At 38.8% G+C, this 24,451-nt stretch overlaps 1 protein-coding gene across 1 annotated transcript in view; it reads right to left on the bottom strand.

Annotated features, from left to right (window-relative positions):
• tiam2a (TIAM Rac1 associated GEF 2a) overlaps positions 1-24,451 on the bottom strand; it is a 90,775-nt gene that overhangs the window by 35,006 nt on the left and 31,318 nt on the right. Inside the window, exons 9-14 of the mRNA XM_063007200.1 lie at positions 18,691-18,747; positions 14,516-14,683; positions 13,073-13,177; positions 12,439-12,517; positions 12,226-12,315; positions 11,209-11,430 (exon numbers count right to left, since the gene is read on the bottom strand). Of these exons, the coding sequence (XP_062863270.1) occupies positions 11,209-11,430; positions 12,226-12,315; positions 12,439-12,517; positions 13,073-13,177; positions 14,516-14,683; positions 18,691-18,747 (721 nt within the window). The remainder of the gene's footprint in view (positions 1-11,208; positions 11,431-12,225; positions 12,316-12,438; positions 12,518-13,072; positions 13,178-14,515; positions 14,684-18,690; positions 18,748-24,451) is intronic.

The following is a 24,451-nucleotide window of genomic DNA, read 5'->3' on the forward strand; positions in this document are numbered from 1 at the left end:
TAGCATTTCCTACACAGAGGAACACAATAGGATTAAAATAAAATGACTAATATTTTGTGCCCAGTGTTTTCTGGTAGAAATGGATCACCCACAACCCTGACCACGATAAAGCGGTTATTGAAAATAAAATGCAATAAGGTAAAGTAATATTTCTGCAAAAGTCGTTTACTTATTTCTTAAGCCTACATGTACCTTTTTGATTAGCCAAAACGTTTGATTTTTAATGTTTGCATTTTTAGTTTTAAATGGGAGGAATGAGATGAATGCAACAGTCTTAACAATAATAAATGCAACTACATGGCCATACACTTACTCTTAGTATGCATCAACTTCTTACAGTAACACAACACTCTGACTTATTGTGATCTCTATATCAACAAAACTTCACCATGCAGCTGAATGCTGTAACACAACTTTTGTGCACTTTCATATAATTCTACCCCCAATAACACAGTTTAAATAATAATACAGTAAATTGTAATTAAAAACTGAATCTGCAACATTAATTTGTTTACCATGATATTTTCAACAAGTGCATGAAGATTTGTTTGCAGAAAATATTTTCATTACAACAACTACAAAGTCTTGTAAATTTAGTACCAGACAGCCGTTGAACATATCTTGGCTAAACACACACACTACAGGAGTTTGAGTACAACCTACAACTTTATTCACAGCACAACTGAGCAGAGGGAATTACTGCTTCTATTTTAGTTTGGACAATGTGTCTGAATTAGAAAGAGAAGTGGGCTGTTTAGTAATGAATTACAAATCTAGTTCTTACTTGAAACAAGTTTTAAATAGCTTTTAGACTTTTCCAGAAATGATATTTCATTCATTTAACCTTTTATCTAGTCGTAGAAAACAATCCAAACCACTTAAACAGCAACATTCTTCATATGTGCAGTAGCACTTTCCAGCTGTGAGCATGACATTTCACACATTGATCTCGTTTGACACGACAGTTGTACATGTTCATGTTCATCCTAAGTGCTTTATGTGTGTTCTCTAAAACTGCTGAGACCAATACACAATCAAATATTAACAAATAATTTGCAAGCAGAATTGATTTGTAGCCAGAAAACAGTACTTTACTGGGTAGCATTTAAACACACGACTGCAATGAAACACGTGATGAATAAAAAATACAACAAATAACTTGGACTTTGCAGCTTCGAATAGTCTAACTGGCGTAGGAGCTACTGCACACTCGCCTAATTGCTCATGGCATGGGTTCACCCTGCTTTGGACAATTTGATTTCAGCTTCTGTGCTTGAGCTGGTATCCAGGAGTTGCAGCTCTACTTTTCACTCCTAGTTGAAACACTTATTTCATGGCCTTACAGTTGCAAAGTGGAGGCATACAGACTTGGGTCTGTAGATGGGTTATAATTAATAAAACCTCAAAATTGCTTTTAAAGGACTATTGAATTGTGTGTTTGGTTTTGGTTAGTCATTCTGTGTTTGTATTGCATTGCATTCAGTCACAACTATCGATTTTGGTTAAAAGCATCTTCTAAATGCCATAAATGTAAATATTACAAATACAGTGCCTTGCAAAAGTATTCAGCCCCCTTGAACTTTTCAACCTTTTGCCACATTTCAGGCTTTAAACATAAAGATATGAAATTGTAAATTTTTGTGAAGAGTCAATACCAAGTGCGACACAATTGTGAAGTGGAACGAAATTTATTGGATATTTTAAACTTTTTTTAGAAATAAAAACCTGAAAAGTGGGGCGTGCAATATTATTCAGCCCCTTTACTTTCAGTGCAGCAAACTCACTCCAGAAGTTCAGTGAAGATCTCTGAATGATCCAGTGTTGACCTAAATGACTGATGGTGATAAATAGAATCCACCTGTGTGTAATCAAGTCTCCGTATAAATGCACCTGCTCTGTGATAGTCTCAGAGTTCTGTTTAAAGCGCAGAGAGCATCATGAAGACCAAGAAACACACCAGGCAGGTCCGAGATACTGTTGTGGAGAAGTTTAAAGCCGAATTTGGATACAAAAAGATTTCCCAAGCTTTAAACATCTCAAGGAGCACTGTGCAAGCGATCATATTGAAATGAAGGGAGTATCAGACCACTGCAAATCTACCAAGACCCGGCCGTCCCTCTAAACTTTCAGCTCAAACAAGGAGAAGACTGATCAGAGATGCAGCCAAGAGGCCCATGATCATTCTGAATGAACTGCAGAGATCTACAGCTGAGGTGGGAGAATCTGTCCATAGGACAACAATCAGTCGTACACTGCACAAATCTGGCCTTTATGGAAGAGTGGCAAGAAGAAAGCCATTTCTCAAAGATATCTATAAAAAGTCACCTGGGAGACACACCAAGCATGTGGAAGAAGGTGCTCTGGTCAGATGAAACCAAAATCGAACTTTTTGGCCACAATGCAAAACGTTATGTTTGGCGTAAAAGCAACACAGCTCATCACCCTGAACACACCATCCCCACTGTCAAACATGGTGGTGGCAGCATCATGGTTTGGGCCTGCTTTTCTTCAGCAGGGACAGGGAAGATGGTTAAAATTGATGGGAAGATGGATGGAGCCAAATACAGGACCATTCTGGAAGAAAACCTGTTGCAGTCTGCAAAAGACCTGAGACTGGGACGGTGATTTATCTTCCAACAAGACAATGATCCAAAACATAAAGCAAAATCTACAATGGAATGGTTCACAAATAAACGTATCCAGGTGTTAGAATGGCCAAGTCAAAGTCCAGACCTGAATCCCATCGAGAATCTGTGGAAAGAGCTGAAAACTGCTGTTCACAAACGCTCTCCATCCAACCTCACTGAGCTCGAACTGTTTTGCAAGGAAGAATGGGCAAAAATTTCAGTATCTCGATGTGCAAAACTAATAGAGACATACCCCAAGCGACTTGCAGCTGTAATCGCAGCAAAAGGTGGCGCTACAAAGTATTATCGCAAGGGGGCTGAATAATATTGCACGCCCCACTTTTCAGGTTTTTATTTCTAAAAAAAGTTTAAAATATCCAATAAATTTCGTTCCACTTCACGATTGTGTCCCGCTTGTTGTTGATTCTTCACAAAAAATTAAAATTTCATATCTTTATGTTTAAAGCCTGAAATGTGGCAAAAGGTTGAAAAGTTCAAGGGGGCTGAATACTTTTGCAAGGCACTGTATATACAAAGCAACTATCATAGCTTTGTATCATTTAATATCATAGATAGATAGCCCCTGCAGCCATCATTTAATGCAAATTAGCCTTCTTAATTTGCATGTGTTAATTAAAGGCTAATTATTGCAGAATCAGAATACAAGGGGAACCATTACAGTAACTTGTGTTTAAACCTGTCTAGTGCAAATAATAAAGGAGAAAGTTTATTGCTTTTACTGAAATAACCCTTTTCGAGATTCTAAAGAAGCTGGTTGTATTAACACCTTACATTTTTGTCTCACTGTCTTGCAGTTTATATCTAAAGACACACAAGCAGCCCCCTTTTTGTGCTACAGTCGTATATAAATAGACATCTCCTCCTGGAGTTCCCTGTGTGAAGTGGAACATGTCACAGTGAGTAATAAAGTGCACAGCAGGAGTGAGTTTATTATGCTGAGTCTTAGTTAGTCTGTTATGGATCTCACATCAACAGCAGCAGCAAAGTCTTAGCATGTCCACAGTTAAAGGCATTTAACTGCACACGCTGGGTCAGAGCCAAAAAAGAAATATCCTTTATTTGTCATATATACATATACAGGTGTTTAGTACAATGAAATTCTTTCTTCGCATATCCCAGCTTGTTTGGAAGCTGGGGTCAGAGCGCAGGGTCAGCCATCGTACGGCGCCTCTGGAGCAGACAGGGTTAAGGGCCTGGCTCAAGGACCCAACAGTGGCTGCATAGCAGAGCCTGGATTTGAACTGCCAATATTCCAGTTGATAGGCCAAAGCTCCACCCACTAGGCTACCACTGTCCCTAATTTTGTATTACAGTAATGCCATGACAAATGTAATTACATTTTAATGATTTTAATTACTATTTTATAATAAAATTATTACATTATATTGTTTATATATTTTTCCTGTTTGGCTGCAGTTTAAAATGAAATCATGTATACAGAACAGATCTGATTCACCTTTTGATGACGACAAAAGATCTTGTTCAATTTGCGACCTGTATGAATGAATATGAAGTCTTTTCTCTGTAATGCGCTCTTATTTTTCTCAAAGAAAGTATTTTAAAAAACATATTTCAAATACATTTCTTTTTTGCATTATTTCCTAAGGGGCAAACATTACAACAAAAGGTCCATAAGCCTCTCAGGGGGTAAACAAAGATTGGAAGGAGCTTTACAGGCAACACCCCTACAACTCCATCATTTGTGATACAGACAAACCATGAGTGAAACCTAAGACATTCTAATTTATTTAAGTAAATAAAACATTTCAGTATTTTAGAATTTTAAATTAAACTTTTGCTGAGCCTGACAGTAAAATAGCAGTTCTTCTTTTTTGCTCATCTGTATTATGTGATGTTTCTTACTAACTTCTACATTTTACTGTTAAACTTTTCATGCATAACAAACACAGAGAAAGTGTTTGTGTGTGTGTGTGTGTGTGTGTGTGTGTGTGTGTGTATATGTCTGTGTCCTCGTAATCTAACTGAGCTGCAACTGATGTTTGTGAAATGTTCTATTTGTGCCAGCAGAATGACTTTTTCACACTATTTACACCACAGAATAGCTGTTTTAGGAGGAAAATAATTCAAAATTGTATTTAACTTTATAATAAAAGCCAGAAAAATTATTTACAGAAGGCCAGACTTTAATAAAAGATTGTTGTAAACTAAGCCACTTGTTCATTTACATTTACAGCATTAAGCAGAAACTTTTACCCAATGTGACTTAAAATGTGACTGAATACTACTGGGTTTAAGGGCCTTGCCAAAAATGGCAACTTGCCAGCAGTGGGGCTTGAACCAGCAACCTTCTGATCACTAGTCCAGTACCTTGACTGTTAAGCTACCACTGCCTTTCACATCTTAGTCCAACTGTTGCAGTTTACTTTGTCTATATTATTTACCAAATGTTATTTGTTACTTGTACAGTAGAAGGACAGATCTAACGCTAGTCTTTATTTTCTAGATTTCCTGTTTCACTTACATGCTTCTCATGGATGTTTTGTTAAAGCTTATGTGCTGTGAATGGGTGGCACCAAAGGCAGGTTAAAAAGTCTTACTCTAAGCCGCTCAGGTGGCGCAACGGTAAAACGCGCGCATTTTGAATTTGTCAGTTCAAAACTCAGCTCTGCCATCCTGCTGGGCTGGGCGGCTACATGAACAACGATTGGCTGTTGTTCAAAGAGGGTGGGAAGCCGGAAAGGCACCTCATAACTGATGCAATTACGACCTCTGCTGGCTGGTTGATGGCGCCTGCACAGAGTCGAGGAAAAATGCATTGATCAGGGTGTAGCTCTCGAAGGGGGCGTGTGTCAGTCTCACTCTCCTCAATCAGCCGTGGAGATCAGCATCAGTAGAGAGAAAGCATAATGCAATCTGTACCACACAACCTGTAGCCACTAGTCTCGCTCGACAAGACGAGCATCAATCAGAATCAGAATCAGCTTTATTCGCCAAGTATGTTTACACACACAAGGAATTTGTTTCCAGCTGTTGTTAGCTCTCCACAATTTACAAACAACACAATATACAGACAAGACTATGTAGACTCTACAATTTACAAACACCACAATATACAGACAAGACTATGTAGACTCTACAATTTACAAACAATACAATATACAGACAAGACTATGTAGACAATGTACAAATTTACATGTTCAAAGGCTCTTCTCTGTACTTGCACCCAAGTGGTGGAACAAATTTTCCTTGTCTGTCCGAACATCTGAGTCTCTTGCTGTCTTTAAAAGATGATTAAAAACTCACCTCTTCACTAAGCACTTAAGCTGACTTGTACTTACTTACTAACACTCATTCATTCTCTTGCAAAAAAATTCAAACAGGGTTTTCAGCAGATTTGTATTCTTTGACTGTTGTCCACTTTAACTGGAGTATGGTAATGTTCACTATGGAAGCACTTCTGTAAGTTGCTCTGGATAAGAGCGTCTGCAAAATGCAGAAAATGTAAATGTATCCAATAAACCGGAAACCTTTAGAAAAACTACATATAAAATGTAGGTATATTCAACAACAACCAAACAATACACTACAACAATGATCCCCAAATCTGGGAGAGCTGTTGCGGCACAAGTTCAAAAGCATTTGAGATCTACAACACAAAGCAAGCCCATACCAGTCAGTAAAAAGATGTGGGGATTAAAGGTGTACTTTTTGCAAAACAAATGTTTAGGTTTTAGTGGGGGTTTTTTCTCAGGGAGCTGGTTACTGTAGGGAAAATATGCTAAAGAAATGAATGCTTTTACACAATAAACATTTAAGATCCATGATGTACATCACCTTTGTAAAGGTCACTTGATTTTGTTATTTATTATGTATTATTATTAGGATTTTAACGTCATAATGTTAACTCTTTGGTTACATTCAAGATGCAGTCATGGACAATTTTGCATCTCCAATTCACCTCACTTGCACGTCTTTGGACTGTGGGAGGAAACCGGAGCTCCCGGAGGAAACCCACGCAGACACGAGGAGAACATGCAAGCTCCACACAGAAAGGACCCGGACCGCCCCACCTGGGAATCAAACCCAGAACCCTCTTGCTGTGAGGCAAATTCTTTGTAAATATTCTTATCTACAAAAAAGGGGCACAACAGAAAAAGTTTGAGAACCACTGCACTACAGTGTATGAACTGAATATCATCAGTTGAAGACGTTTAGAATCTAAATCCATGCATTAACACATTTGGCATAACTAAGAAACTGGTACGTACAATAACCACCAACATTAACTATATTAAAATTAAAATTCAGTTTGCTACAGTTGGATAAGGTTTATGAGTGAGTCTCTAGTTTAACAGACAGGCTGTGAGAAGCAGACTGCAGTCATGTTTTTAAGCCATCATAAACATGCCCTAATTCCTCAGATGTCTACACCATCTGAAAAGAGCTCACAATGGCACGGCTGATTTCAGAAATTACTGCATTCATTCTCAAAAGTGTAAAGCCTGAAGTGTACTGTTTAACTGTCATTAAAAGCCAAGAGAAGTAAGTAGTTTTACTTCATTAAGCCATGTTATTTCTTTCTTTATTTTTACTGAATTTTAATCCTTCTGTCTGTTTACTTTCTCACATCTTCTTTGATGCTCAGCACAAAAGTTTTCACTGTTCATTTATGCTCTAAATTCATGACAGGTTCCTCACATTTGTTTATGACCCACAGATGGACTTCTAAGGAAGCATATAACTGCCTTAACAGTTTGGTTAACCAGCATTTCTCTGAGTGTCACTGATGTCAAAAGAAATGTAGAACTTGCTTCACATCCGTGAAATGAAGCAACCAGAGGTAAACAAGGTTTAAATGATGATCAACACAGAGGCAGTCTATTGTCCTCTGTTTTTACATTTGAATTTCTGTTCTTGAAGCATGCCAGTTTGGTCTGTTTTTGTATTGAAAGTTTCAAGACCTTGACCATGTAAAACAGTTCTTGGTTCAAATAAATTAAACTCTGGTATGGATCATACTGTGATGTTTGTTTGTTTGTTTATTAGGATTTTAACGTCATGTTTTACACTTTGGTTACATTCATGACAGGACGGTAGTTACTCATTACACACAAGATTATTCAGTACACAAGGTTATATCAAAAACGTTTATGGACAATTTTGTATCTCCAATTTACCTCACTTGCATGTCTTTGGACTGTGGGAGGAAACCGGAGCTCCCTAAGTAAACCCACGCAGACACGGGGAGAACATGCAAACCACACAGAAAGGACCCGGACCGCCCCACCTGGGGATCGAACCCAGGACCTTCTTGCTGTGAGGCGATAGTGCTACCCACTTAGCCACCGTGCCGCCCCATACTGTGATGTTAATGATTTACTGGTTAACCAATAACCTGATGAAGTCTTTGTTTGATTAATGCTTTTGGTTAAAAGGGTCTTTTAAATGCATTACCAACAGATGACCATAATATGAACTGTGGATGTGAGAGTTCAGACTCACCTTCACTCACCCTCCGTGTGAATGCACCAGCTATGTGTACAAACTTATGTATAGAAAGTGCTGCATTCCATTCCAAACAGAAAACCTTTTTTATTGCGTTTAACAATATGAAATAATCTAGAGCAAATGGAATGCACTTATTTACTCTGGGTATAGAGTAGAGTCAGGGCCTTGCGTCAAACCCACAACATTCTGATTAATAGCCCAAAGCTCTACCCACTAGGCTAGCATATACTAGCATGGCTATATTATTTAAGTCATAATCATCGGCACTATTACAGATCAATATTACAAACAAAAGCTGCTTTGTGGCAGTGTGTTAAACTCATGTGGATTTGTGTGTTTTATTTATTTTTTTAATAATTCATTATTCAGAAATAGTTTTCACCATTTTGCATAATGTCCCAGTACAAGGGTAAAACTCTGCTTATCGTTTTAGAACTACACTAGTAAAGCCAGAAAAAGCTTTGATATACCGACTGCATCCTTATTAATGATTAGCATGTTCAATTAGTGCTTGTAATGAACTCTTCACTACTGTCTACCATTTAAAATCTAAAGTCTGAATGTTGACAGCTTGTAATGAACTCTTTACTACTGTCTACCATTTAAAATGGGCAGTTGTAGCCTGGTGGTCAAGGTACTGGACTAATAATCGAAAGATCGCTGGTTCAAGCCCCACCACTGCCAGGTTGCCACTGTTGGGCCCATGAGCAAGGCCCTTAACCCTCAATTGCTTAGACAGTATACTGTCATAGTACTGTAAGTCGCTTTGGATAAAAGTATCTGCTAAATGCCAAAAAATGTAAAAAGTAAATGTAAAATCTAAAGTCTGAATGTTGAACAAGTTCTGCTAACTGGATTTATGTTCATACTGCTATTCTACATTCCCATCACATTTATTACACTACACTGCTGTTCATTAAATAAGTATAAAGATGATATATGACTCTGGCTGACCTTGTAAAATTGATAAATATGTAGTGAGAGACTTATACAACTTTTACAACCTTTAAAAACCTCTTACACCCTAAAAGAAAAAGTTTGTCTTTAATCAAATTGTTGCTCGGTAGCAGGAAGGTAAAAAAGCCCCAAGTAATTACTCACGCAACAATGAATTTAATAGTGATAAGATTATTAGAGGCCCTTTATTTCTGTTTTGCAAAGATTCCATGCACATTAGGCTATGCCAGCACACCTGCTTTGATGCCCTACCCAATAATAATCTTGCATGAGGCCCTAAGTATTTAAACAGTTAAGAAAATAACCTTTTAAAAACTTATCTTTTAAAATCTAGGCTGCATTAGAATCCAAACAGTTGGTATTACAGACCACACTTGACCAAAGCGAACTGATAAAACACTTAGTGTATGAGAAATTATTAAAAGCAAAATTGAAAGCATCCCACAAGCCAGCATGGTGCTTTTCACCAGTGGTGTTGCATAAATACACATATTATTATTATTATTTTATAACAATTAGGCGATAAGGCAACAGCTATACCTTTCCAAGAACGTAGTCGTAAAATAATTATAAAATGTGAAAAAGAATTAATTTTTTTTCCTTAACTTGATAACACAATTAACAATTTGTTAAGTTTTCTCTCATTTAAATTTATCAACTGCTGTATTCTGGTCAGGGTCACAATGGGTCCAGTTCCACCAGGAAACACTGGGCACAGATCACACAGACCTGTAAACTACTACAAAGTAATCATTTGAGGATGTGCATATTTATGCAACTACATTATTGTACATGTTCCACCCTAAATGATTTCAGTTTGCTTTTCATTTTTTGTACACATTAAAGGTTGAAAGTTCTTAAATAAATCAACCAGGTCTCATTTTTACATCACAAACACCTGACATTGTAACAGGAGCGTGCAGACATTGCATCCAATGTATATACAATTAAATAAATAGGTGAGCAGACAGTCAGCTTTTTATAGTGTCTGTAAACATTGAGTACTTATTTAAACCAATAAACTAATGATTTTTAAAGTTAAACTTGATAATAGGCTACAACTACCGTGTTATTGCTAATATATTTAGTCCATTTGACACCTACCAGAAAGACGCCTCAGAGATGTCCAACAAAAATCGTTCCACAGATACTATCGTTTATCGCTCATCAGTGTTTAATAAGCGTGTAGGTCAGAAGACACACTTCCAGTTAGAGGAAGCAGAAGTTGATGTGAATGTGTAAGAGTTCTGGAGAGGAAGTCAGTGGTGAGGTGTGATAAGCAAAGTGTAACTTCAAAAGTTTAAAGCAGTAGCTTCTATGTTTAGAACATATTATCATATACACTGGAAGAATAAAAAACTACTTCTGACACTGGTGCATTTTAATTCTACAGGCCCGGCTAAAATCAAGACTGGCTGTGCTCTGTTGACTAAATTGGCTTATCTATTTCATTTGATGAACTGGTTGTTAAGCAACCAAGGAGGCAATTCCATCCCTAAATGAAAAAAAGTTGGGACAAAATGGAAAGAGCAAATTCCATGATATTATGCCATTTTTTGCTTTTCCATACCACCCAGACTTCATTATTTGGGTTGTACTTTTCTACAGAGGCAGTAATGCACATTGCATAACTTTGTACCTTCAATAAATACAATTATTTGTTTTAAAATATAATATATGGTAAAAAGTGTGTGGAGACAGTACAGTACATTGAACCCTATTTCCAATCATTCGTCCAGTACTTTCACAGCTAAGTCACCAGTTTCTAATAAAATCCAAGATGTTCCTTGCACTTTTTTTGGATGGCATCACTGTACTGTTATACATTATTTTGCAGGTTTAGAATGCCCTGTTCATGGGTTCATTAGTGGTCTAAATGACAAGTGAAAATACCACAGCATACACACATACACAGCTGTTGCAAAGTAGCAGCATTATTATGGAAGTGTGATGCCAATTTGCATGCCTGCAGTCAGGTGTAACACTATTCAATGTTTACATTAGCAAGTACTAGCTTAGTATTTAATCATAAGAATCATAGAATCATAAGTACAGAGAAGTAAAATACTCCCTGAATTGTGTGTGTGTAAACAGCAATATATCTTTTTTGTGGTGTGTGTGGGTGTGTGGGTACCTGTAGCAGACTTGGCTCTGTGATGGCGGTACAGGGAATCCTTCAGCATCTGTTGGCTGCTGTGGTGGTGTGAGGGAGCTGAATCTCGTCTTTGTGAAAGAGGATCCCGTCTGATAGTCAGCTGTAGTGTGTGTTCACTGAAGAGAGTCTGAATGAGAGCCAGTTCAAGAGACGGGACCTCACACCCATTGAGAACCAGGATCTCATCACCTGGCCTCAGACCTGTGAACACAGATATGACTAATAAATATGGGCTTATCAAGCAAACCAACATGTTTAAATTTTGGACTGGGGAAAAGTGGGGACTTTGGCTAATGTGTCCGGTGAACACCAAATCAGGCCCAGAGCTCTACAAATGTCAAAAAAAGACTGCTCAGATTAAGAAGTAAGAGTCAATTAAATTGTATTAAAATCACATGTGGGTTTCTTTGTACTTTAAAACAATAAAGCACCAACGATCCGCATTCGCGGACTTAAGAAGATATATAATAATAGACATCAGTATACATATAAAAAGGAAATGTAAAACTGATTGCAGTGGCAAGCTGTAAAAACCGAGTGGCAAAGCTGTGAATCTTGGCGGTGTGCAATGCTTCCTCTAGCACTGCTTAGCATAAGAAAACAATAGCACAGCCAGAGCAAAGCAGTTTTGCCACATACCATTCCAAGGCAGCCTTTTTTTCTTATGCTTGACCTCACAAAATGAGAACAATCGCTCATATCGGGATGAATTTAATGGGAAGCGTGCAGTTTTGTGTGTGTGTGTGTGTGATATTCACAGCTCCAAACTAAATTCATATGTCAACTAACAGTTGTTGGAAATTAAATTACCTAGTGACCTGGTAAATTAAAAGCAAACAGTGATTCATCATTAAGGCAGATCTCTAGTTGCAACTAAATATATTGAAAAAACTTTAAATGAAATCCAAAAGAGCACAGAGAACTTGACAAAGAAGGTACAACTAGTACAAGAGTAAACTGCACTGGTGTAACACAGTGTAGCAAAGCTAGCACTACCTTCACTAAATGCAATTCCATCTGGCAGAACTTCAGTGACAAAGATTCGGCTGCGACGGAGACCGTCCACATGACCAGTCACAGCAAATCCTGAGGGACAGAAAAGTGAGAACCGATAAGTTGTGTCAGACACAGAAGCTTGAGGCTTATTTAACCATCAGATAACCCCCTGCCCACACATACACACATTCTGTACAAGCTTATATGACTTACCAAAATCCCCTGTGCATGTGGGTCTGGTCATGTGGAGAGTGTGAACAGTAATAACGTTGACCTCCAGTTCATCATACGTCTGTAAGAGACACAATGCTTTCATCAGCTTAGGTGCAAATCCTTCAAGTCCTGAGTCTAAACCTAATTATTTTTTAATATTCATCTGTAATGTAGTGTAGAATAAACCTCTAATACAGAACAATGGCAGCTTAGTGGTCAGGATAGTGGACTAGTAAACCAGGTCTCTGGTTAAAGTTCCCAGTTCAGCTACCAAGGCCAAAAAGGAGGTTTATGGATGAGGTGAGGGAGAACGATGAGACTGTGATGCAGATGGTTGGTGTGACAGAGAAAAATGACAAGGACAGGGCAAGATGGAGACAAATGATCTGCTCTGGTGACCCCTAAAGGCAATTCACATGAGAAGCAACAAAATTGCTTTTGCGCTATCTGTTCTGTTGTTTCCTATGGAGTATGGCGGTGCTGCTTAGCTTTTGCCACACTGGGCTCATGTTTTTTGCAACATTCACTCAGTTGTTGTGATGATGATAAAACTACCAAATTTGGTCAACAGAGATCAGCTCAAACACTGTAGTAAATTACAAAATGTCCTAGACTGTCATTTGAATGTTCATACCAGGTCCTGAAGAAGCTGATGGGCTGCTGGTGTCCAGACCTCCATTTGATCACCAATGCCCCTCCTTAGCTGTAAGCAGTGTAGATTAGGATCCAGGTTCTTCACCTGAGAAAAAAAAAAAAAAAACTGTAAATTTGCTACCTACACTGATCAGCCATAACATTAAAACCACCTCCTTGTTTCTACACTTACTGTCCATTTTATCAGCTCCACTTACCATATAGAAGCACTTTGTATTTTTACAATTACTGATTGTAGTCCATCCATTTCTCTACATACTTTTTTAGCCTGCTTTCATGCTGTTCTTTAATGGTCAGGACCCCCACAGGACCACTACAGAGCAGGTATTATTTGGGTGGTGGATCATTCTCAGCACTGCAGTGACACTGACATGGTGGTGGTGTGTTAGTGTGTGTTGTGCTGGTATGAGTGGATCAGACACAGCAGCGTGATAGAGTTTTTAAACTCCTCACTGTCACTGCTGGACTGAGAATAGTCCACCAACCAAAAATATCCATGGGCAGCATCCTGTGACCACTGATGAAGGTCTAGAAGATGACCAACTCAAACAGCAGCAATAGATGAGCGATCATCTCTGACTTTACATCTACAAGGTGGACTACCAGGTAGGAGTGTCTAATAGAGTGGACAGTGAGTGGACACAGTATTTAAAAACTCCAGCAGCATTGCTGTGTCTGATCCACTTATACCAGCACAACACACTCTAACACACCACCACCATGTCAGTGTCACTGCAGTACTGAGAATGATCCACCACCTAAATAATACCTGCTCTGTGGTGGACCTGTGGTGGTCCTGACCATTGAAGAACAGGGTGAAAGCAGGTTAAAAAGATATGTAGAGAAACAGATGGAGTACAGTCAGTAATTGTAGAACTTCAAAGTGCTTCTATATGGTAAGTGAAGCTGATAAAACAGAAACAAGGAGGTGGTTTTAATGTTATGGCTGATGGGTGTATGAGTGCAGAGTGTAGTACTAACAGCAGTCAGATGATGGCATACTATATGAGAACACAGAGAGTGTGAGGGTTTAAAATGAGAATGCCACAGTTGTGTGGGTTAAAATAAGCGGGTTATTAGTCACATTGCTGTCAATATTCCAGGACAGAGAGGTAGAGTGGGATGTAAACTGAAGCATGTGTGGGTGTGTGTGTGTGTGTGTGGGTGTTTTAATGACATATACCTGACACAACAGACAAACAAAACAGCATAATGAGTTATTAAACAAAGTAATGAGAATAAATCAACACAATAAAATACAACAAAAAAACACAACTAACTATAGACTTTACAGAATATGGCACTTCCAAAATGTGGGTAAATTTTTAATTTTTTTTAATATTAAATTGCAAAAATCTACATTTTAATATCTACATCAGATCTTCTTTAAGAACAAATGTAGTAAAAACTTTCATTTTCCCACCTTGCAGGCCATCTGTAGTACATCCATGACTGTGTGTTGGCCTTTTAGAGCCACAGTAACTGCCTGGTAGTCTGGCATGTAAACACAGGTTGGTGTTCCCAAACCTCCGTCCCAGTGGTTGCCCTCAGGTGGTGCCACTGAGTATTCATCATCTAAACCAGCCAGCCTCTGTAAATAGAAAATGACAAAATAAAAATCAAATCAACACATTTCATTAGAGCAAACGAACAGTCTGGCAAATGAGCCACAAACGGTCATTAATTCGGCCATTCTGAAATTATGTTGCATCATGGTATGAAGACGTTGGGGATCAATTTGCTCATAATGATCATACAGCATGCAAATAATGACTTGAATTGCTATTGCTTACACCTGTCGCTGCACAAATAGGGTGGATTTCCACTATTTTAATATTTTACTTTAGTTTTATTTAACATTTGTGACACCATCGTACATTTTTAAACAGATGAGCACAAAGTAAAAATTAATATAGCAAACAGTAAAGCATTTATCACAAATTTGTATTTTTAGATTAAGAAAGGTGTGGCAGACTATGAGTACAAAAGTTTGTTTGTTTATTAGGATTTTAACATCATGTTTTACACTTTGGTTACATTCATGACAGGAGCGATAGTTACTCATTACACAAGGTTCATCAGTTCACAAGGTTATATTGAACACAGTCATGGACAATTTACTATCTCCAGTTCACCTCATTGGCATGTCTTTGAATTGTGGAAGGAAACCAGGGCACCCAGAGGAAACCCACACAGACACAGGGAGAACATGCAAACTTCACACAGAAAGGACCCGGACCGCCCCATTTGGGAATCGAACCCAGAACCTTCTTACTGTGAGGCGACAGTTTTACCCACTTAGCCACTGTGCCGCCCACAGTTCTACAGTTTATGAACTGTAAAAGATGTATGAAGACATTATTTATGGCTGACGTAGACATCGCTGCAGTTTCCAAACTCAGTGTTAGTAAACTAAAATACACTGTAGTGCTTTCAGTTCAGCTCAATGTGTTTGTTGTTAAGAGTTGAACACCTCTCTCCTTCATACCTGACTGGAAAAATATCACGTCACATCAAACCATGACAGTAAGAAAGTCAGTGTCAAACAAAAAGAGCTTTTAAACTCTTCTGCTCCGTAAAAGGCACCTTGAATATCAGCCAATATAAAGAACATGACGTTCAGGCAGGTGTGTGTCACCCAACCAGGAACAAGTCCATCACTCACTAGTAAGAAGACTAGTGTGTGTAAACAGTCTGTTACTGAACTTTTCCAGTAGAAACATGGTGTAAATGTTTTCCTACAAAAAAATTTTAGGCGGTTTATGAAGTGTAGGGGTGGATGGTGTCACAGTGCATTCATTCATTTCGCTTCAGCACATCAAAGTGTCACACTGCAGATCTGAAGTGCCTTTTAATGACAAACTCTCGATTTGTTCAGTTGGAGTCCTGTACGTAAACAATCTCTCCTCTCAGCTATGTTAACTCTTCAGCCTTACATGAAAATGTAAATTTAAATGAACAATTCTGTCCAAGTAATTTGTAATAAAATGGCAATAGTCTATAATAATAGCACGTTTTTTTCAGACAGGCATAACCCAGTCATCCCAGGGGAGGTAGCCTGATTGCTCTGAGCAGTGTTTGTGGTAAAGGAAACGTTGTATTGCTCTTTGTGTACACTCTTTACCAGCATGACTGTATTCATTTACTCCTTCATTCATTCCAGACTGGTCTCCACGGTCTAACGGTCAAGTTTCCATAAGTGGCTCACACGACCTATAAACACCAATCCTGCGGACACTGCTCAGTGTGTCGGTTTGTGGGTTTGTGTGGGCACCCAAACTAATAATTCCGACTTTCCTTTCCAACGGTTGGTGCTTTTTAGAGCAGTTCATCTAAAGCATGGTCCTAAACTTAAACATGACCAGTATTATAGCAAAACAAAATCTCTTAGCAACTGAAAAAGTTACAATAATATCACAGCTACTGAAATAAAGTTCTATGCTTAATGAACAAAATATTCAGCTTGGATTTAACCATGTACATACTGTGTCAGGGATAAATGCAGGATTTGAAGCAGAAACTCATTTACAACCACCGCACAATCAAGCAACGAAGTTGGAATACACAGCAAACAATACACCCAATAAAGCTTGTATTTATTTTTTTTCTGTTTGAGCAAAAAAAAGTTATAAAATATATAAACAAATTTGAATTGCATATCATAGATGGACAAAACTTCTGTATCAGGTTGTCAACTGATCTAAAGTTAGTCCTACAGTTATTTCGGTTAAACGTAGATTGCTGCTATTTTATTATTGTTGATAGTGTGAGTAACCATATTGATATGATGTATTGTATGTTATGAGTTCTTTAGTAGAAATTCCCAATTGAGGAGCATTTGGTTTTGATTTTTCCTAGTCAAATGTTGGAGATTTTGAGTTTTATCCTTTAGACAAACAGCAAGTCACTTCACAGTTTCAGATGGCCTATCATAAAATAGGTGACATAATAGGACGAGTCATTTCTAACTATATTCTCAACAAGTGGGCAAGTGCATATAATCAATATAAAACCGCTCTGTCCTTAAATAGCCAGGTTTAAGGCAACTCAGTGAAACTAAGCAAAAGAAAACACTGAAAGATTTGCATTAAAATTAAATATATTTCCCATTAGGTTCATGTAGCAAATATTATAAACTATGAGCATTCTGTTTACAATATAATGGAAAACTGCACATTCTCTTAGAGAGAATTTCTTCAGCCCAACAAGAAAATAAATGTGCTAACTGTGCTTCTACAGGAAATCATTGTGGTCCATTTTTAGGGCTGAATTGACCATTATAAAGCATGAAAGAACAGAGCCCACACCAGTGCTAGTTATTGTGATCTGAACAAATGTCCTTCTGTTTGAAAAAGCCCAGTATGAGTTAGAGAGTATGAGAAAACTATGTCTGCTACCAAAAGCCTTCCACCATATAATATGTTCCACAGGAAAAGCCAGAAATGTCTAAATTGGGTTCAAATCAAGAATGAACCATGGTCTTGTTGCTTTTACATCGGGGACTAATGACCAATTCCAAAAGGTTTCATGTTCAACACATCAGTCCAGAGAATATTACCCCAAAAGTCTTGGGGGGTTATCAAGGCCTTTTGACAATTGTGAGACAGGACTTCATGTTCATCTTGGTAAGCAAATGTTACTCTTCCATAGTTCTATTTTGCCCAGTCTTTTCCTAATTAAGGAATCATGAAGTCTGACCTTATCTTAGGCAAACCAGGCCTGTACTTCTTTAGATGTGAAATCTTTTTGCATTTTCTCCCTTTTTTTCCCGATTTTTAGCGCATCCAATTTCTACCCAATTGTGTTATGCTTCCTCTCTACTGGTGCTGACCACCTCCCCGATTGAGGAGAGCGAACTGGCACATGCTCCCTCCGGCGTGTGCAGTATTCGACTGCATCTTTTCACCTGCACAAGGTGGATCAGCCTTGTGCACGGGGGGCCACACCCTGATCAGCATTATTCCTCTACTCTGTGCAGACGCCAATCAATCAACCAGCAGAAGTCATAATTGCATCACTTATGAGGAGTCTCTATCCGGAGTTTCCCTTCCCTGGATGAACAAGAGCCAAATGTTGTTCATTTAGCTGCCCAGCCCAGCCGGATGGCAGAGCTGAAATTCGATACAATGTATTCGAAATCCCAGCTCTGGTATGCTAGCGTATTTTATCGCTGTGCCACCTGAGCGGCTAGATGTGAATTCCTGACGTCCCATCATAGTGCAGACATCAGTATTTATTTATTTTTTCTTCATTTAGACATAATGGCACTCACTGTGGTTTGGTGGAGTCCCAGATATTTAGAAATAGCTACAAAGACTATTACTTTTATTAAACACAAGACCAATTGGTGCCGGATAACATTTGTCATTCTCAGTAAATAAAATGATTATTTAAAAACTGTATTTTGTGGCTACGTTCGTGGTTGCTTTTGTCTTGGGTTTTTAAAGTTTCACAACATTTGAGCATGATAAATATTCAAAAATTAAAGAAATCAGGGAAGAAGAGGAGAAAATGTTGGTAGTGTCTTTAAAAAGAATTACAAACAGCAAAAACAACAGTTAATAGCAGGCTGTAAAATATGAAGTGGTAATATCTTACCTCTCTACTAGAAGTAGGAAGATAGCCAAGCTGTTCTACTTCACCAGTGTCAAAGATCTGAAATGAGAAAAAAAAAAAAAAAAAAAAAATACTATCAACATTAAATCTCCTCTGAGCTTCACTTCCTCTCAGACAGATAAGAACACAACACAGACAACACTGCACACACCTGCATTCTGTTTCTTTTCTTCATCTAGACTAAGCAAATCTAAAGTTTCTATAGTACTTCACTGAGCAGTCAAATCCATGAGGATTGACTGGAAGTATTAAGCAATGCTGCTACTGTGGGAATTCATGTGGAGAGGTCAGGTAAGGTAAAAGAGGAGAAACAGTGTACAGAAGAGAACAAGACAAAAGCAGAATCACAAGCTGCAGTTTCAATACGTAATAGTGGCAACCCAGCACATCTGTTTCCTTGAGTAAGCCTGTACTCAAATAGATGTACTTGCCACCCTTTAAAAATATGCACGAATGTGCATTAATGATTTGTTTGTGGGCAGAATTTATTTTTCCCACATTATTAGCAAACCTGCATCGTAAGCTACCCAAGAAATAGTGTTGAAAAGTGTTTCTCTGCATGCTTTTAGCCCCTTCTCATGCTGTTCGGTCAAGACTCTCCCAGGACCACCACAGAGCAGGTAATATTTGGGTGGTGGGTCATTCTCAGCACTGCAGTGACACTGACATGGTGGTGGTGTGTTAATGTGTGTTGTGCTGGTATGAGTGGATCAGACACAGCAGTGCTAATGGAGTTCTTAAAACACCTCACTGTCACTGCTGGACTGAGAACAGTCCACCAACCAAAAATATATCCAGCCAACAGCACCCCGTGGGCAGCGTCCTGCGACCACTGATGAAGGTCTAGAAGATGACCAACTCAAACAGCAGCAATAGATGAGCGATCGACTCTGACTTTACATCTACAAGGTGGACCAGCTAGGTAGGAGTGTCTAATAGAGTGGAAAGTGAGTGGACACGTTAGTTTAAAAACTCATACCAGCACAACACACACTAACACGCCACCACCATGTCATTATCACTGCAGTGCTGAGAATGATCCACTACCGAAATAATACCTGCTCTGTGGTGGTCCTGTGGGGGTCCTGACCATTGAAGAACAGGGTGAAAGCAGGTTAAAAAGTATGCAGAGAAACAGATGGACTACAGTCAGTAATTGTAGAACTACAAAGTGGTTCTATATGGTAAGTGGAGCTGATAAAATGGACAGTGAGTGTAGAAACAAGGAGGTGGTTTTAATGTTATGGCTGATAGGTGTATATTAAAAAGACTGCTTAATACTTGAGTAATTAATTAGATTATTGTAGTTTTTTTTTGTTTGTTTTTTAAACAAATACATGGTCATCAAACACCTAAACTTCAAAGGAATACGTATGTCATGGCTAGTCCTGTGATTTCAATGATGGCTGCAACTAATATGCTACTACGACATACACTATAAGGACAAAAGTATTGAGACACTTACATATTACACCCACATGACTTTCCATTCTGAATCCATTAAGCATTAATATGAAGTTGCCCCCCTTTTGCAGCTATAACAGCTTCCCGGTGTTTCTGGGATGGCTTTCTACAAGATTCAGAGGAGCATTTGTGAGATCGAACACTGATATTGAGCAAGAAGGCCTGGCTTATAATCCCTTTTCTAGTTAATGCCAAAGGTATTTCATGGGATTGAGGTCAGGGCTCTGTGCGGACCAGTCAAGCTCTTACACACCAAGCTCACCCAGTCATGTGCCTTTATGAACCTTGTTTTATGCACTGGAGGAAGGTCATGCTGGAACTAAAAGGGCCTTCCTCAAACTGTTCCCACAAAGTTGGAAGCATACAATTATCAAAAATGTCTTCGTATACTAAAGCATTGAGATTTCACTTCACTGGAACTAAGGGGCCTAGGCCATCTCTTAAAAACGACCTTATATTAGTATCCATCCTCCACCAAAATGTAAACAATGCAGTCAACTGGGTAACATTATCTTAGCAGCATGCCTCACACAAATCCAGTCGATGCCTGGCATTGTGCTTGGTGATGTTAGGCTTGCATGCACCAGCTCGAGCATGAAAGCACATGTCATGAAGCTTCTGGCACACAGTTTTTGTGGTAATGTTAATGCCAAAAGTGGTTTGGAACTCTGCAGTTATTGAGCGTTGGTGACTTTTATGCGCATTAAGGCTTAGCACTGTAACTTGACGTGGTTGTGGTCCGAGTTGCTGTGGCTCCTAAATGCTTTCACGTTTCAATAATGTCACTTATAGTTAATCATGGAACATCTGGAGGGAAAGAAATTTCATGAACAGGCTTGTTGCAGTGGTGGCATCCTATTACAGAACCACGCTCAAATTGATTGAGCTCTTTTGAATGAGCCATTTCTTCACACGTTTGTAAACCCAGACTGCATGGTGCTTGATTTTATACACCTGTGGCAATGGGACCGAATGAAAAACCTGAATTTGAGCCGCTCAGGAGGCGCAGCACTAAAATACGCTAGCACACCAGAGTTGGGATTTCGAATACATCATATCAAATCTCAGCTCTGCTATTCAGCTGGGCTGGGCGACTATATGAACAACGTTTAGCTGTTGTTCATGCCGGATAGGGACCTCATAACTGAGGCAATTATGATCTCTGCTGGCTGATTGATGCCGTCTGCACAGAGTTGAGGAATAATGCTGATCAGGGTGTGGGTCTTCGAGCACAAGGCTGATCCGCATATGAACTCGCCTTATGCAGGTGAAAAGACGCAGTCAGCTACTGCACACGTGTCGGAGGGGGCGTGTGTCAGTTTGCTCTCCTCAATCAGGGCGGGGGTCAGCACCAGTAGAGAGGAAGCATAACGCAATTGGGTAAAAATTGGACACGCTAAAAATCGGGGAAAAAATGCATTAAAAAAAGAAAAAACCTGAATTTAATGATTTTTTTATTTAATGGGGTGTATCCAAATCCTTTTGTTCATATAGTTTACACATATTTTTTACATATACAGTGAGGGAAATAAGTATTTGATCCCCTGCTGATTTTGTAAGTTTACCCCCTTACAAAGACTTGAACAGTCTATAATTTTTATGGAAGGTTTATTTTAACAGAGAGAGACAGAACATCAACAAAAAATCCAGAAAAAAAACATTAAATAAAAGTTATAAATTAATTTGTATTTAATTAAGGGAAATAAGTATTTGATCCCCTACCAACCAGCAAGAATTCTGACCCCCACAGACCGGTTATGTGCCCATGAGGCACACAAATTAGTCCTGTCCCTATATAAAAGACTCCTGTCACAGAATCAGTTTCTTCCATTCGAATCTCTTGACCACCATGGGCAAGACCAAAGAGCTATCAAAGGACGTCAGGGACAAGATTGTAGACCTGCACAAGGCTGGAATGGGCTACAAGACCATCAGCAAGAAGCTTGGTGAGAAAGAGACCACTGCTGGTGCGATAATTCAAAAATGGAAGAAATACAAGATCACAGTCAATCACCCTCACTCTGGAGCTCCATGCAAGATCTCACCTGGTGGGGTAAGAATGATTCTGAGAAAGGTGAGGTCAGCCCAGAATTACACGGGAGGAGCTTGTCAATGATCTCAAGGGAGCTGGGAGCAGAGAAATGCTGGATACGACCCCAAGAACACCATCCCCACCAGGCATTTCTTTGCCTCCAAACACGGTGAGTGGAGTTGATGCCAAAGAGCTCAATTTTGGTCTCATCTGACCATATCACATTCTCCCAAGCTTTCTCTGAATCATTCAGGTGTTCATTGGCAAACTTCAGACGGGCCTGTACATGAGCCTTCTTGAGCAAAGGGACTTTGCGGGCACTGCAGGATCTCAATCCATTATGGCGAAGTGTGTTACTAATGGTTTTCTTGGTGACTGTGCTCCCAGCTCCCTTGAGATCTTTGACAAGCTCCTCCCGTGTAATTCTGGACTGACCTCACCTTTCTCAGAATCATTCTTACCCCACCAGGTGAGATCTTGCATGGAGCTCCAGAGTGAGGGTGATTGACTGTGATCTTGTATTTCTTCCATTTTCGAATTATCGCACCAATACATGACTACACAATACATGAAAATGAAGAGACACCTTAATGTGAGTGCTGACAGAGTATTTTCGAAACCACTCGGTTTGTTTATTATTAAGAACTGTGTGCAGGTTTCTAACACAAACCATCTGTTAGTTGCTGCAGGGTAGCACACAGCAAGCGGCACTTTACCACACATTGCTTTTAATAATGTATTATCCATTTTATTTGTCTTCTATCACGGCACATCTGCTTTCTGCTTTACTGTGAGGTAAATTTGGAACTCATTACCCGACCTGGCTGAATCTCTCATTACAGTGCATATTTCAGGAAGAAACTGTGGATGCTCCAATAACACTAAACAGAGTTTTCTGTCCCAGTAAAATCAACTCGGGGTTTAAATAATGTTTTTAGGCTGTGGCAATGTGCTCAGTCTGGTGCACATTAAGCAACTTTAGGGTAAATTTTAAAGACCCTGACAAGTTTGGAGAATGTCAGAGTGGGGAAACAGGCAGTGCTGATACTGTATGGCTTCAGGGTGCTGCAGACCAGGGTTTGAGTCTCACATCCATATTCTGTTTCTGTATATATGTAAGAGTGACATGACCTCTTTTCACAGAGATACATTTTTTTAACTCCAGAGGACATCCTACTGGGAATTCAAAACAACCTATAATGCCCAGAAATTAAGTTTTGCTTAATTGTTAACATTTGTTTTCTAAAGTCACCACATACAGCATATTGTTTTTCATTGCTTTGACACCTCTCTGTAGACTCCTACCCACCATCCAAATCACCTACAGTGAAAAGCAGGCATCAGCACTGAACATCTAAGCAATAAAAGAAGGCTGACTGGTCAGAGGAATCATATATTCAGAAAGATCATGTGGACGAATGGTCATATATAGTCCAAGATGCACTGTACAAAGAACAATCTGCCTCGCAATGTATAGAAGTTAAATTATCTACTTCTAACATCTGGTACCAGATACTACCAGATTTCTTCAAATGTCTTGGAGTCCATGTCTTGGTAGAGCAGAGATGGTTTAACATTAAACTAGGCAGCTGGTCCTAATGTTTTGCCTCGTTAGTGTATGTTCAAAAGCTACTTTCACCTACAGTCCTCAACAAGCTTCTGGTACCACACTGGTTGGATTTTTGATTACTATATCCATAGACTTTAAACTAATTTGACTAAATACTTTCTAAATATTATGTGTCTAAAGACAGGGAATTTTAAAAGCTTCATTTTAGTCAGATTTAACCATTTCAAAACCAGTTTTCACATACGTTTTGATTCATTTACCTGTTAGAGCACACAATAATATGAAAAGTGTTGACCTCTATTTCAAAACAGCCACTGTAATATGGTTCAGTTTTTTAAATAATCAAAAAATACATCAACAAATAGTAACTACATTTACTTAAAAATTAGTACATATAAAAAAAAAAAACAAGTAAAAAAAAAAACACTGAGTCTTAAGCTCAGAAATAAAGTTATTGCACTGTTAGATGAACTTTGATGGAATATTTTGTCTGCGGTATTCAGCCCTACTATGACTGACAGCAGTGATTGAAAGCAACTGATATATTACAGTGTGAGACCCTCTGAGTAATTAAGTATTTTATTATGAGCTGTTCTGCAATCTTGAGCTTTTAAAAGCCATGTATTGTACACCAGGCTTTATAGGCAGCAACACACAAACATCATGGCACTTGATTT

The sequence above is a fragment of the Trichomycterus rosablanca genome, chromosome 13 (assembly GCF_030014385.1).
Source record: "Trichomycterus rosablanca isolate fTriRos1 chromosome 13, fTriRos1.hap1, whole genome shotgun sequence".
In the NCBI taxonomy this organism is placed as follows: Eukaryota; Metazoa; Chordata; class Actinopteri; order Siluriformes; family Trichomycteridae; genus Trichomycterus; species Trichomycterus rosablanca.